The sequence below is a fragment of the Orbicella franksi genome, chromosome 3 (genome assembly GCF_964199315.1).
Source record: "Orbicella franksi chromosome 3, jaOrbFran1.1, whole genome shotgun sequence".
Classification (NCBI taxonomy): Eukaryota; Metazoa; Cnidaria; class Anthozoa; order Scleractinia; family Merulinidae; genus Orbicella; species Orbicella franksi.
Genome location: NC_138147.1, coordinates 9,699,041 through 9,712,500, shown reverse-complemented (window position 1 = coordinate 9,712,500; position 13,460 = coordinate 9,699,041). Strand labels below are relative to the sequence as shown.

General features: G+C 39.8%; 1 protein-coding gene across 2 annotated transcripts in view; it reads left to right on the top strand.

Annotated features, from left to right (window-relative positions):
• LOC145481110 (uncharacterized) overlaps positions 1-1,146 on the top strand; it is a 29,672-nt gene extending 28,526 nt beyond the window's left edge. For both annotated transcript variants that reach the window (XM_081459505.1, XM_081459503.1), the window contains exon 3: positions 61-1,146. In XM_081459505.1, the coding sequence (XP_081315631.1) occupies positions 114-1,109 (996 nt within the window). In that variant the 5' untranslated portion in view covers positions 61-113 and the 3' untranslated portion in view covers positions 1,110-1,146. The remainder of the gene's footprint in view (positions 1-60) is intronic.
• Positions 1,147-13,460: the final 12,314 nt, after the last annotated feature.

The window sequence follows — 13,460 nt, the reverse complement described above, 5'->3', positions numbered from 1 at the left end:
TTGCCTGCCTTATACAGGTAGTAGAAGATCTTTAAAACAATAATTCGCTTCTCTCCACAGACAGACGGGTAATTACTTCGAACAGCCATACAAAAAGAGAATAGAGCTTCAAGATGTCTGAACACAGCTTTGAGACGTTTTTTGACCACGACTTTGAGAAGTTATCTTTATCTGAGTGCATACCCTGGATGACTGTAGGCTTAGTTGAGTCTATTGCTATAGTAACAATCAACCTCTGTACGATAATTGTTTTTATAAAAACACCTGATTTCCGCATGCGAAGCACGTATCTGTTGATAAATTTGGCGGTCATAGATATGTTGGCTGGAGGATTTGTTATGTATGGTCTGTTTTATTCGGTTGGAACATTTTGTGATGTATGGAACTCGCATTTAAATGAAGGTTGGGCAAATGATATACCAGATATATCCTCCCAGTTTTTCCCTATTAGTTCTTTATCAAACATCACTATTATTGCTTTAGAACGGATGCACGCGACATATCGCCCGTTCATGCATCGCTTGCTGAAGAAATCGGTGTACGGAATAATAATTGCCGTTGTTTGGGTTACAACCAGCTTCGTGGTAATTGGCCATGCCCTTCTTGATCAATATGGAGAACCTTCCACGCGTTATTTCTTATTGATTTCATTTATTGGGTTGTGCCTTTTGATTATTTTTGTTTCTTACGTGTCCATTGTTATTAAAGTCCGTTGGGGAGCGCAGCTTCAACGCCATGGTGCAGCCAGTAGAGAAAGAAAACTGACCATGACATTGTTGATTGTGACTGTTGTATCTCTACTTCTATACCTGCCATTTATTATATTACGTTCGGTTTTTAGCAGTGAAGTAACGAAGGACTTGTCCTTTTCAGAGTATTTTCATTTATTTAATGTAATGTTGGCTTTTTATTACGCCAACCACCTCGTAAATCCTATATTATACGCTATCCGCAAGCCAGAATACAGATCAGCTGTACTTGCACTTTTTCAGAAAAGACCACAGCGAGAAAGACGTGTTGCAGATTTACCTCTCCGTGACAAGGAAATAATGGGAAGTAACAACATAAGGTTATTGAGCATTAAATATCTGGACGAAACCAGTTCTTAATTGACTTGAGAACTTGCAAGTATTGTTGCTTAGATTAACCAACTAAGTCAGTTGAATTTGCTGACCAAGTAGTTGCCAATTTATTACAGATTGTAAACAATTATTGGATGAGGTTTAGATGATGTCTAGAATAATCAAGGTCGAGGTAGGGGTTATTAGTTGAAGCCGAAGGATGAGGATGATAACCCTCACCGAGACCTTGATTATTCTGGATATCACAAAAACCGAATCTAATAACTGGTTTATTATACATTGAACGAGAAGAAGAAAAGGAAGTCATGTGTTTACTTCTTCACTGACGGCAAGCAACAGAAAGCGTGCGAACTTGACATGATTACCCTTAGAAATCATGTTCCGCGGTCATACATGACATGATAACCCGTGACCTTGAGTGTCCTTGACGTGATTATTGTATAATCTGCAGCTAGATGACGCCACAGGCGTTGATTTCGAAAATTCACTGTACGCTTTTGGCCAATCAGAAAAGAGATAGTGAGTTCAATGTATAATAATAGAATAATCAAGCTCTAAACCTAATAAGGCCAGGGAGTGGATTGATTTAGCTGAGAGAAATGTGTGGTAATGATATAACTAACACATACCAAAATGAGACGTGTAAATTAAAGAAATCAAACAAATGTAGGAAAATAACCTGATAATAATAATTGCAACGTTAATAAAAAATAGTCTTATAATTGAAACTGGAAAACAATCTAGTAACTCGGTGACAACATTTTTTTTTTTTATCTGTATCCTAAGTAGGTGACCAAGACTTTATGTTATGATATCTTTAGTTAAGTAACGATTTAATTGCCCCGGTATACGTACTATCTTGAGTGCGATGATATTTTCGATTTTCCAGCACTCGCCATTATGATAAATGCCAAGTTTATATCGATACAGAACGCGAACTGAGAAAAGCATCCTAGGTTAAGTGATGTAAAATAGCCGAAATCGACGAACTCGCTGCTCAAAACCACTGAGCGCAATAACAACAAGATCTGTTAGATCTTATAACCGCGCTTTTAAAATTTAACTGTTTGCTTAGCACTACCGTCGGAAAGCAGTGCACATTCCAAAGCAGTTATTGATGATTCTTTTCTTACTGTAGACATCACATCACTTGATCAACACAAACTCTATTATTGCACCATCAGTGGTAGCCATTGACAAATCTCCGATGACGTAATGGTCTTAATCTTTGTAGAACTTTCTTCGGGATATGTATGGGCATGAGCGATATAAATGACACGATAATAACACTATTAACAACAGCTTTCTTTCTTAAAAGTCATGATTAAATTTAATTGGTGTTTTCCACGAGTAAAGGGCTAGCAAAGTAGTCACACAAGTCATATAATTTAATAATAAAACTCTATCCCGACCGATGTATCGATTTTGGTCACTCCAGTGACCACAGATTGAAAACGTGACAGAAAATTGGCGTTACTTTCGATGATCTCATCATTAGCCAATTATAGGCCATCTTTCAGCTCTTTTCGTCATATCCGCCCCTCGGGAGAATTTTGTCAAGTTAGCTAATTTAGTATGCAAGGTGGTCACCGTCGACGAAATGTTTATTTGCTCAAAATTGGGGCAAAATCTTTCGGAGATGGAAATCAGGACATTTGTAAGGATACAGAAAGTAATTTGGGGCCGGTTGCTGGCTTCTAAGGCTGAATTTATCCAGAAGTAAGCTGTATTTTCGTTTTCGTGCCGAAAGCCATGCGATGAAATGTTATCGGCTTGTTCTGCTGTCTTGTTCTGTTTTTCTCTTGGTCTTTCTTGTAGCCCGCCGAGGCCAGTCTTTCGTCTAAATGAGTTGAAAAAAGTTCGAAAAAGATGTTCCCATTCAAGTTTAAGCTCTCAGGCGATAATTCTGGAGATTTTTGGCCGAAACGTTCGGCTTTGTTATGTTCGTGTGTTTCGGTTGCTATGGGCGACCGTGGCTTCCTTTGTTAGGTCAAGTCTGGGGAGTGAAGTCACAAAAAAATTCTAATTCATTCTGGCTTTGTTCGATTTCGCTGAAATTTTAACACGATAAGGCTGGATTGTTGACGAACAGATTTACCGCCTGCCGATGTGTGGTAGCTATTAACGCTGAAGTGTTATATCGCTTCGAAGTCAGGGTTTTGAAGAGATTTTTTTGCAACGTGTGGGTTCGGCGTGATTTTGTAATCGGAGGTTTTTGTTGACCCCGAAGGAAAAAATATCCGGAAAAGGTCATTTCATCGACGATTCAAAGGTATATAAATATGTATATGTTCCGAGCTAAATTTCTGGTGAAAAAATATAATTTTTGACGACCGCTGGGTTTTTAATTTTTTCCCGCGAAAGTCAGTATCGGAGATGAGATTTATTAATGTTTCAACAGCTTTTGGCGAGTAAACATCACAGGTTGCGTGACTCAAAATTTGGCCGAGTGGAAGCTTGGGTCTGGTCGCAGACAAAACTGCGAAAAACAAGAAGATCTTTTAGATCTTATAACCGCGCTTTTAAAATTTAACTGTTTGCTTAGCACTACCGTTGGAATGTAGTGCACATTTCAAAGCAGTCAGTGATGATTCTTTTCTTACTGTAGACATCACATCACTTGATCAACACCAACTGTATTATTGCACCATCAGTGGTAGCCGTTGACAAATCTCCGATGACGTAATGGTCCTAATCTAGAACTTTCTTCGGGATATGTATGGTCATGAACGATATGAGCTACACGATAATAACACTATTAACAACAGCTTTCTTTCTTTAAAGACATGATTAAATTTGATTGGTGTTTTCCACGAGTAAAGGGCTAGCAAAGTAGTCACACAAGTCATGTAATTTAATAATGAAACTCTATCCCGACCGATGTATCGATTTTGGTCACTCCTGTGGCTACAGATTGAAAACGTGACAGAAAATTGGCGTTACTTTCGATTCTCACCAAATTTGGACAGTGGGAAGATCTCATCATTAGCCAATTACAGGCCATTTTTCAGCTCTTTTCCTCACATCCTCCCCCCTCGGGAGAATTTTGTCAAGTTAGCTAATTTAGCACGCAAGCCACCGTAATGGTGGTCGCTGTCGGCGAAATGTTTATTTGCTCAAAATTGGGGCAAAATCTTTCGGAGATGGAAGTCAGGACATTTGTAAGGATACAGAAAGTAATATGGGACCAGTTGGTGGCTTCTAAGGCTCAATTTATCCAGAAGTAAGCTGTATTTTCGTTTTCGTGCCGAAAGCCACGCGGTGAAATATTATCGGTTTGTTCTGCTGTCTTGTTCTGTTTTTTCTCTTGGTCATTTTTGTAGCCCGCCGAGGCCATTCTTTCGTCTAAATGAGTTGAAAGAAGTTCGAAAAAGATGTTCCCATTCAAGTTTAAGCTCTCAGGCGATAATTCTGGAGTTTTTTGGCCGGAACGTCGGCTTTGTTACGTTCGTGTTTTTCGGTTGCTATGGGCGACCATTGCTCCTTTTGTTAGGTCAAGTCTGGGGAGTGAGGTCACAAAAAAAATGCTAATTCATTCTGGTTTTGTTCGATTTCGCTGAAATTTTAGCACGATAAGAATGGATTTTTAAGGAATAGATTTACCTTCTGCCAATGTGTGGTAGCTATTAACGCTAAAGTGATATATCGCTTCGATGTCAGGGTTTTGAAGAGATTTTTTGCAACGTGTAGGTTCGGCGTGATTTTGTAATCTGAGATTTCTGTTGACCCTGAAGAAACAAGGTTTGGCGAGTAAACATTACAGATTGCATAATTCAAAGTTGGCCGAGTGGAGATCTGCGTCTGGTCTCCGACAAAAAAAAAATAAAAAAAAATAAACCAAGGGTAGAACATGAACCGCGCTCGGCCCATGGCCGCGCGGTTAAAAACGAATTATTATCTATTTTGTTATGAATTGAATTTTATTTATAGCTCTGTACGGAATGTTTCGGTTTCCGAAAGCAGTGGTGTATCCATAAGAGGCTCAACTTGTTCATATTGCGTTGCTATTCTGTTCACGTCATAGAATCTTTAATAGAGGGAAATATCCCGGGCGGGGGGGGGTACCCCCTTATATGGGCTCAAGAGAAAATGAGGGAGACTCCTGGTCAAGTTATTTATAGATGGGCTCTCGAACGGAAGTCTGTTTTCCGAGACGTCCGCATCAAGGCCAACCTCGATCTCATGTTTTTAGTAAAGCAAAATAATGGCGGACAGCGTGACGATACAGTTTGTCAATGAAAGCGAGGATCAAAATGAAGGTAAATGGTATTATCTTCACTATCTACGGGTATATTACGAAATCTCAACGTGAACAGCTCCCAGTTGGCTTGATAGCTCAGTTGGTATAACACTGAACCGGTATCGAATCTTGACCTTCACAACTGGTTAAGTTCTAAGTTCTGTATATAACTGCGATTATCAATACATACCTACATACATACATACATACATACATACATACATACATACATACACACACACACATACATACATACATACATACATACATACATATACTTTATTTAACCTCGAATTTACAGAGTAGCTTGTTAGCTAATATCTTCGAGACTGTGGTTACAATTGAACTGCACTGCTGTTAGCCAATCAGAATCGAATAAGTTTTGTTGTAGTATAGGTAATCAAATGATTTTGAGTGCAATTTGGATCAAATAAGCACAATAAAATTATTCAAAGACTAAAACAAAATTGCAATAGCTAGGACGTCTTTAAGGTCTTTAAACTCACAACTGCTAGCAGTTCTTCCCTGTTTGCCACCAGAGGCCTCTTTTCTATTGTGAGTCGCATTTCTGCTCTTCTTTCCTCTCCCTTTGCCCGCTGAGGTTGAGGGTTCCGGAACATATTCACTGTCCGTGTCACTTTCACAGCTTTCGCTACCATCGTGCGAATAATCTGAATCGCTACCGTTTTCGGAGTCAACTTCTACGCTAAAATCAGATATACCCGCCAGCGAGTCATTGGAATCCAAAGAAATCGTGGAGTCTATTTCCCACTGTGAATTGTCGATGCAGAAATACCATTCGAAGATATACGCGTAGATAGTGAAGATACAAGTGAAAATATGAAAGATCATATACTAATGTTAAGCCTTTTTTCTCGTTCTGAGCTGAAAAATTCTAATTGTGTATAATCAGGAGCCATAATCGGGGACGGAGACCGTAAGCGCGCGCCATTTCTAGTATTGGGGTTGTCCCCATGATATGGGACAATAATTCTATTTTTAGAACAAACTGCGCCATCGCCTGCGGCACACGCGCGTACATGCTGCGAGGATTTTTGCGGATGTCGCGCGGAGGAAACGGCGTCCGAAAATCCCGAAATTTTTCATGTTTTTGGCCCACAACTCAACGCGTTTACGTCTGTTGGAGTTTTGCTTAAGTATTTTCGTCGTAAGCTGCTCCAGTTTGAGTGAAGTAAGACAGTGTCGAATTTAGGTATGTTCCGCTGTAAGCTTACATATATCGCTGACCAAGTTGTGTTCCGACGGATGCTGCTTTTACATGAGCTGTACATTACTCCACTTTAAATTTCACATATGTTGAAGATTAACAGCTTCTCCATTACACAGCAAAAAACTAGCTGGATATATTTAGATATAGCAGAGCTTCAGGACTTCATAGTTTCCTAGCTCCTCTTGCCACACGCTTGCGAGGAATTTGTCAATCTATCGCGACCGAAAAGTAAAACAAAATAATTGCTAGTTTGAGTTTCGCTTGAATTGTAAGCAACGCTTGATGTTTCATCAAGGCCCAATAACTTTACGTCCGTAGATACTGCTCAGTTTTATTCATGTAAAAATCCAGTAAATTCTCTGTTGTCGATGAATGAGAGCGCCCGCCGATGCGTGTTTTGTACAGTCAGTAAACATGACAAATTGTACTTCCACCGCACTTTCGTGTGAAAGCGTACATTGAACTCAAGCAATAACTCTATAGTTGTTAAATATGTTTAAGATTGATAAATGTTTGAGAACATATTAAAAGCTAAACTGAAAATATGTGAATAAAGCAGAAATAATCAGCAAAGTTACGATGACGCTTTCTTTAATCAACTTGGAATAACGATTTCGATTTGTTGATCGAGTTATCAAAACTCCTTGTCTATTTTCATTTTCGCAGTGTAAAACTTCACTATGCTTATGTTGAAGAAAGACACATGATGTTAGTAGCCTTTTTTGCGTTCGCGAAATTTGTTACAGCAGCTCAGCACAAAAGATAACGAAAGAAATCTTTGTCAAGATTTGTTGACAATTGAAAACACCGACTCGGACTTGAAAGTGCACGAACTGCACTATGCAAATGAGCTAATTGTACGCGTCAGACTTTCCTTTCAAAAACTTTTGCAAACTCACCAAACAAGCAGAAACAATAAGAAACCATCAAAACATGTTTTGGTTATGATTAACCATTGTCTGAGAAACTCACAAATTAACTCGATACCAGAGTAGAGAGTTTTCTTGCTATATTCTTAAGGCAGAACAAACTCAAAAACATACGCGTAAGCTTACAACTAGCGTGAGCAGATCTTATTATTCATTCCCAGCGCGAGATTGAAGTCTTGTTTTCGACCCTGAAAAACCCACCTTTTCCGTTAGCTCAGAGCGTAAAACTACATATAAGCGCCCTGGTTCGTATTCCCTGCCTTATTTCCTGCCATCGCTGTGAAAAATACGCAAGAGAATCTCTCAACTCTCACCATTTGATCACGCAACGTGACAACATCCACGCGAGAGCCCCCGACATGTGCGTGAATCCGCGAGGATATATGACGTCAGGATGGCGCAATTTGTTCTAAAAATAGAAAAATTGTCCCATATCATAGGTACGCGCGAATCCCGAGACTTACGGTCTCCGTCCCCGATTATGGCTCCTGGTATAATTAAATGCTTTTTCACCAGCTGCACGCGTCGTGCAAGTTTGTATACGTATTTTGATTGGTGTTCACCTATGATCTATGGGAGGACAAACGCATTGATGACGTCATCATTGAAAAAACTTCCCTCTGTTCTTAAAAATGGCAGAAAACTTTGAGAATTTAGATAATATTTTACCTGACTGGGCGAAGGAAAATGTAGGAAAAAGTCTTGCGGACGCTATAAACAGGTACGAGCAGTAGTGACAAGAAAGAAAAACACGTTTCATGCTTTGTAAAAAAAAAAAATGATTCGGAAAACTACTCGAGCATTCTTAGTCGAGCGAGACTCTTGAAATCATTTCAAGGTAAGAAACCACTGCTTCTCACTGAATTTAACAAAAACAATAAGAAAAATTTTCATGAGATTAATTTATTTAAAACATTTTATTATTGCTTACAGCACAATTACAAGAGCAATACAAACAATAACATAGTTAATTACAGGCAAACTGCAGTGATAAACATGGCAAGAAAACGCATGTTAAAAAACAAAGTTCATTTACTTGACGTTTCGTATGTTTCAACATACATTTTCATAAGTGACCGTTAGGAATAGAAGTAACAAGTAAATTTCAATTTAAAATAAATAACTAATTAACAATTAACAATTCAATGACAGAAGCTGAGAAAAATTTGCATTTAAACAATGCAAACTAATAAAGATAAAACTTTTCGCTGCTCACATTATCACTTAGGGCGGGCTTTAAATCCCTTATAAGCAGAGTCTCTTTTATCTTGCAATGTGTGTCTGTCCGACCTTTTGCTAATATATCAAAGTGGTCCCATTTGAAGTTGTGACCAGTTGACGTGACGTGGTCTGCAATACCAGAAGAGTGACAGCTACTCGTGATCGATTTGAAATGTTCAGTTTTTCTGTCATGCAATCTACGTTTTGTTTTTCCAATGTAGAAATCCTGGCAGTCCCAACAACTAGCCTTATACACAACTTTTGACAGTTGGGAATGGTTGATCCTATCTTTGTAGGGAAATAAAGACTTAATGCGATAAGCACTTTGGAAAAAAACCCTAAGATTAATGCAGCCATAAAACTTATTAATGCAGGTCTTCAGTTGTTTGGTAACAATTTTGCTTTGTACCCCTAAACAAGGTAGAACTAAGATTATTTCCTTTTTAGGGACTGTGGTGGTTGGATTCTTCGGTTTGCGTTGCTGCCAGTTCAGAACATCATTAATGTCGTAATTGATAACACCCGCAGGGTATCCATTTTGTAACAACAACTTCCTCAGTTCATTCAAACAAGAGCGCAAAAGAGAAGGTGACGAACAGATGCGGAAACAACGAAAAGTGAGAGTTCGGATGAAGTTTACTTTGTATTTCCTAGGTGTGAAGGAGTCCCATTTTGTGTACAGGCCAGTAAAGGTCTTCTTTCGGTAAATAGATGTTGAGAAAGTATGACTGTGGCGTTTGATGAGAATGTCCAGGAAAGGGATTGTACTGTTATCTTCAAATTCAACGGTGAATTTAATATTTGCGTGACATGCAGTTATTGAGGTAGTGTAGAAACTGAGTTGCTGTGTTTTTACTGTCGAACAAGGTGAAAGTATCGTCAACGTATCGAAACCAAATGGAAGGGCGAGCGTTGTTATTACGAACCCATTTTTCTTCAAAATGGCACATAAAGATATTGGCCAAAACAGGACTTAAAGGGGAGCCCATAGCCACACCATAGCTCCCCTTTAGGTCCTGTTTTGGCCGATATCTTTATGTGCCATTTTGAAGAAAAATGGGTTCGTACGGTCGGCAGTAGGAGCCACGTGCAGTATTATCATGCTCGGCAATTGAAGTTATTGTGTAGAAAATATCGCACAATTACACAGCCGAGGGCGAAAAGAAAAAAAAAAAAAAAAAAAAAAGCGCAAGGAGAAACTTAGTACATGGAGCTAAGATAGATTGTCAGTGCCTTAGGTGACCATGCACGGCTACCAATAACTTGGCCAATCGCTTGGCCAATGGCTGGTACACGCAACGAATCGTAAAAGTCTCGCGTGTTTTCGTGCGTTCAGAGATGCGCCATACTCTCGATTTCGGTGTTAGCATCTCAGACTATGCTTACTAAACTTTTTAAAGATGCTACTTTTAGCCCTCCCACAAATCTACACACGTGTATTTTACTTGTGGAACACTATCGATTTGCACAGTGTTCATGTTAAAGATTCTTGCCCATATCAACTTTCTTTTCTCTCGTAAGTTCTCGCGCGTTTAGAGATGCGCCACACTCGCGTTTTAGGTGCGGGGATCCCAACCAATGTTTAACTAACATTTTAAAGATGCTACTTTTAGCCCTCCTCCAAATCTACACACGTGTATTACACTTGTGGAAGTCTATCGATTTGGACAGTGCTTGGGTAAGAGATTCTCGCCCTTATCAACCTTCTTTTCTTTCGTAAGTTCTCGCGCGTTTAGAGATGCGCCACACTCTTGTTTTAGGTGCGGGGATCCCAAACAATACTTACCTAACTTTTTAACGATGCTACTTTTAGCCCTCTCCCAAATCTACACGCGTGTATTTCACTTGTGGAAGTCTTTCGATTTGGATAATGCTTGGGTGAGAGATTCTCGCCTATATCAACTTTCTTTTCTTTCGTAAGTTTTCGAGAGTTTAGAGATGCGCTACACTCGCGTTATAGGAGTGGGGATCCCAACCAATGCTTAACTATTTTTTAAAGATGCTACTTTTAGCCCTCGTCCAAATCTGCACACGTGTGTTTCACTTGTGAAAGTCTATCGATTTGGACAGTGCTTGGGTAAGAGATTCTCGCCCATATCAACCTTCTTTTCTCTAGTAAGTTCTCGCGCGTCTAGAGTTGGGCCACACTCGCGTTTTAGGTGCGGGGATCTTAACCAATGGTTACTTAACTTTTTAAAGATGCTACTTTTAGTCCTCTCTCAAATCTACACTCGTGTTTTTCACTTGTGGAAGTCTCTCGCTTTGAAGAATGCTTGGGTTAAAGATTCTCGCCCATGTATATCTTTTTTTCACTCGCGTGGTTTTGCGCGTTTAGCGATGTGGCACACTCGCGTTTTTTATGTGGGGATCCCAAACTATGCTTACGGGGCTCTTTAAAAACGCTAGTTTTGGCCCTCCCCCAAATATACACGAGTGTATTTCACTTGTGAAAGTCTATCGATTTGGACAGTGCTTGGGTTAGATATTCTTTCCCCTGTTTATTTTCTTTTCTCCCGCGTGTTCTCGCACGTTAAGCGAGGCGGGAAACTCGCGTTTTATATGTGGGGATCCCAAACTTTGCTTACCTCCCGTTTTAAAGATGCTAGTTTTAGCCCTGTTCAAAATCTCCAACGTGTATTAAACTTGTGGAAGTCTATCGATTTGAACAGTGCTTTGGTAGATTTTTTAACCATGTCAATTTACTTTTCCCTTGTCTTTTCTCGCGCGTTCAGCTTTGCAGCACACTGGAACTTTTGGTGGCAGGATGTTAAACTATGCTAACTGGGCTTTTTAAAGATGCTAGTTTTGGCCCTCTCTTAAATTTACACATGTGTATTTCTTTTTATGGAAGTCTTTCGATTTGGACAGTGCTTGGGAAAGAGATTCTCGCCCATATAAAATTTCTTTTCTCTTGTAAGTTCTCGCGCGTTTAGAGATGCGCCACACTCGCGGTTTTGGTGTCTGGATCTCAAACTATGCTTACTGGACTTTTTAAAGATGCTAGATTAGGCCCTTGCCCTTTCTCAACCTATACAAGTGTATTTCACTTGTGATAGTCTGTCGCTTTGAAGAATTTTGGAGAACAATGTTTTCGCGCATTTAGACATGCGCCACACCCTCGATTTCGGTGTTGGCATCTCAAACTATGCTTACTGGAGTTTTTGAAGATGCTAGATTCGGCCCTTTCTAAAGTCTACACACGTGTATTTCACTTGTTGAAGTCTATCGATTTGGACAGTGTTTAAGTTGGAGATTTTTGCCCATATCAACTTTCTTTTCTCTCATAAGTTCTTGCGCGTTTAGAGATGCGCCGCACTCGCGTTTTAGGTGCGGGGATCCCAACCAATGCCTAACTAAATTTTTGAAAGATGCTACTTTTAGTCCTCCTCCAAATCTACCTAGGTGTATTTCACTTGTGGAAGTCTTTCAACTTGGACAGTGCTTGGGTAAGAGAATCTCGCCCATATCAATTTTCTTTTCTCTAGTAAGTTCTCACGCGTTTAGGGATGCACCACACTCGTGGTTTTGGTGTCGTGATCTTAAACTATGCTTCCTGGACTTTTTAAAGATGCTAGATTTGGCCCTTTGTCAAATCTGCTCACGTGTATTTCACTTGTGATAGTCTGTTGCTTTGGACAGTACTTGGGTCGGAGATTTTTGCCCCTTTATATTTTTTCTCTTGCGTGTTTTCGCGCATTTAGAATTGCGCCACACTCGCGATTTTGGTGTCGGCATCTCAAACTATGCTTACTAGACTTTTTGAAGATGTTAGATTTTGCCCTTTCTCAAATCTACACACGTGTATTTAACTCGTGGAGGTCTATCGATTTGGACAGTGTTTGGGTTGAAGATTCTCGCCCATATTAACTTTCTTTTCTCTCGTCTTAGGTGTGGGGATTCCAAACAATGCTTACCTAACTTTTTAAAGATGCTGTTTTTAGCCCTCCCCCAAATCTACACACGTGTGTTTTACTTGTGGAAGTCTATCGGTTTGGACAGTGTTTGGTGTGGATATTCTCGCCCATATCAACTTGCTTTCTCTTGTAAGTTCTCGCTCGTTTAGAGATGCACCACACTCGCGTTTTAGGTTCGGGGATCCCAGTTAATGCTTACCTAACTTTTTAAAAATGTTACTTTTAGCCGTTCCCCAAATCAACACACGTGTATTTCACTTGTGGAAGTGTATCGATTTTGACAGTGCTTGGGTGAAGGATTCTCGCCCATATCAACTTTCTTTTCTCTCGTAAGTTTTCGCGCGTTTAGAGATGCGCCACCCTCACGTTTTATGTGCGGGGCTCCCAATCAATGCTTACCTAACTTTTTAAAGATGTTATTTTTAGCTCTCCCTCAAATATACACGCGTGTGTTTTACTTGTGGAAGTCTATCCATTTGGAGAGTTTTTGGGTTGGAAATTCTCGCTTATAACAACTTTGCTTTCTCTCGTAGGCTCTCGCGCGTTTAGAGATGCGCCACACTTGGTTTCAAGTGCGGGGATCCCAACCAGTGCTTACCTAACATTTCAAAGATGCTACGTTTAGCCCTCCCCCAAATTAACACACGTGTATTTCACTTGTGGAAGTCTATCGATTTGGGCAGTTTTTGAGTAAGAGATTCTCGCCCCTATCAACTTTCTTTTCTCTTCTAAGTTCTTGCGCGTTTAGAGATACGCCACACGTTTGTTTTAGGTGCGAGCATCCCAAACAATACTTACTTAACTTTTTAACGATGCAACTTTTAGCCCTCTCCGAAATCTACA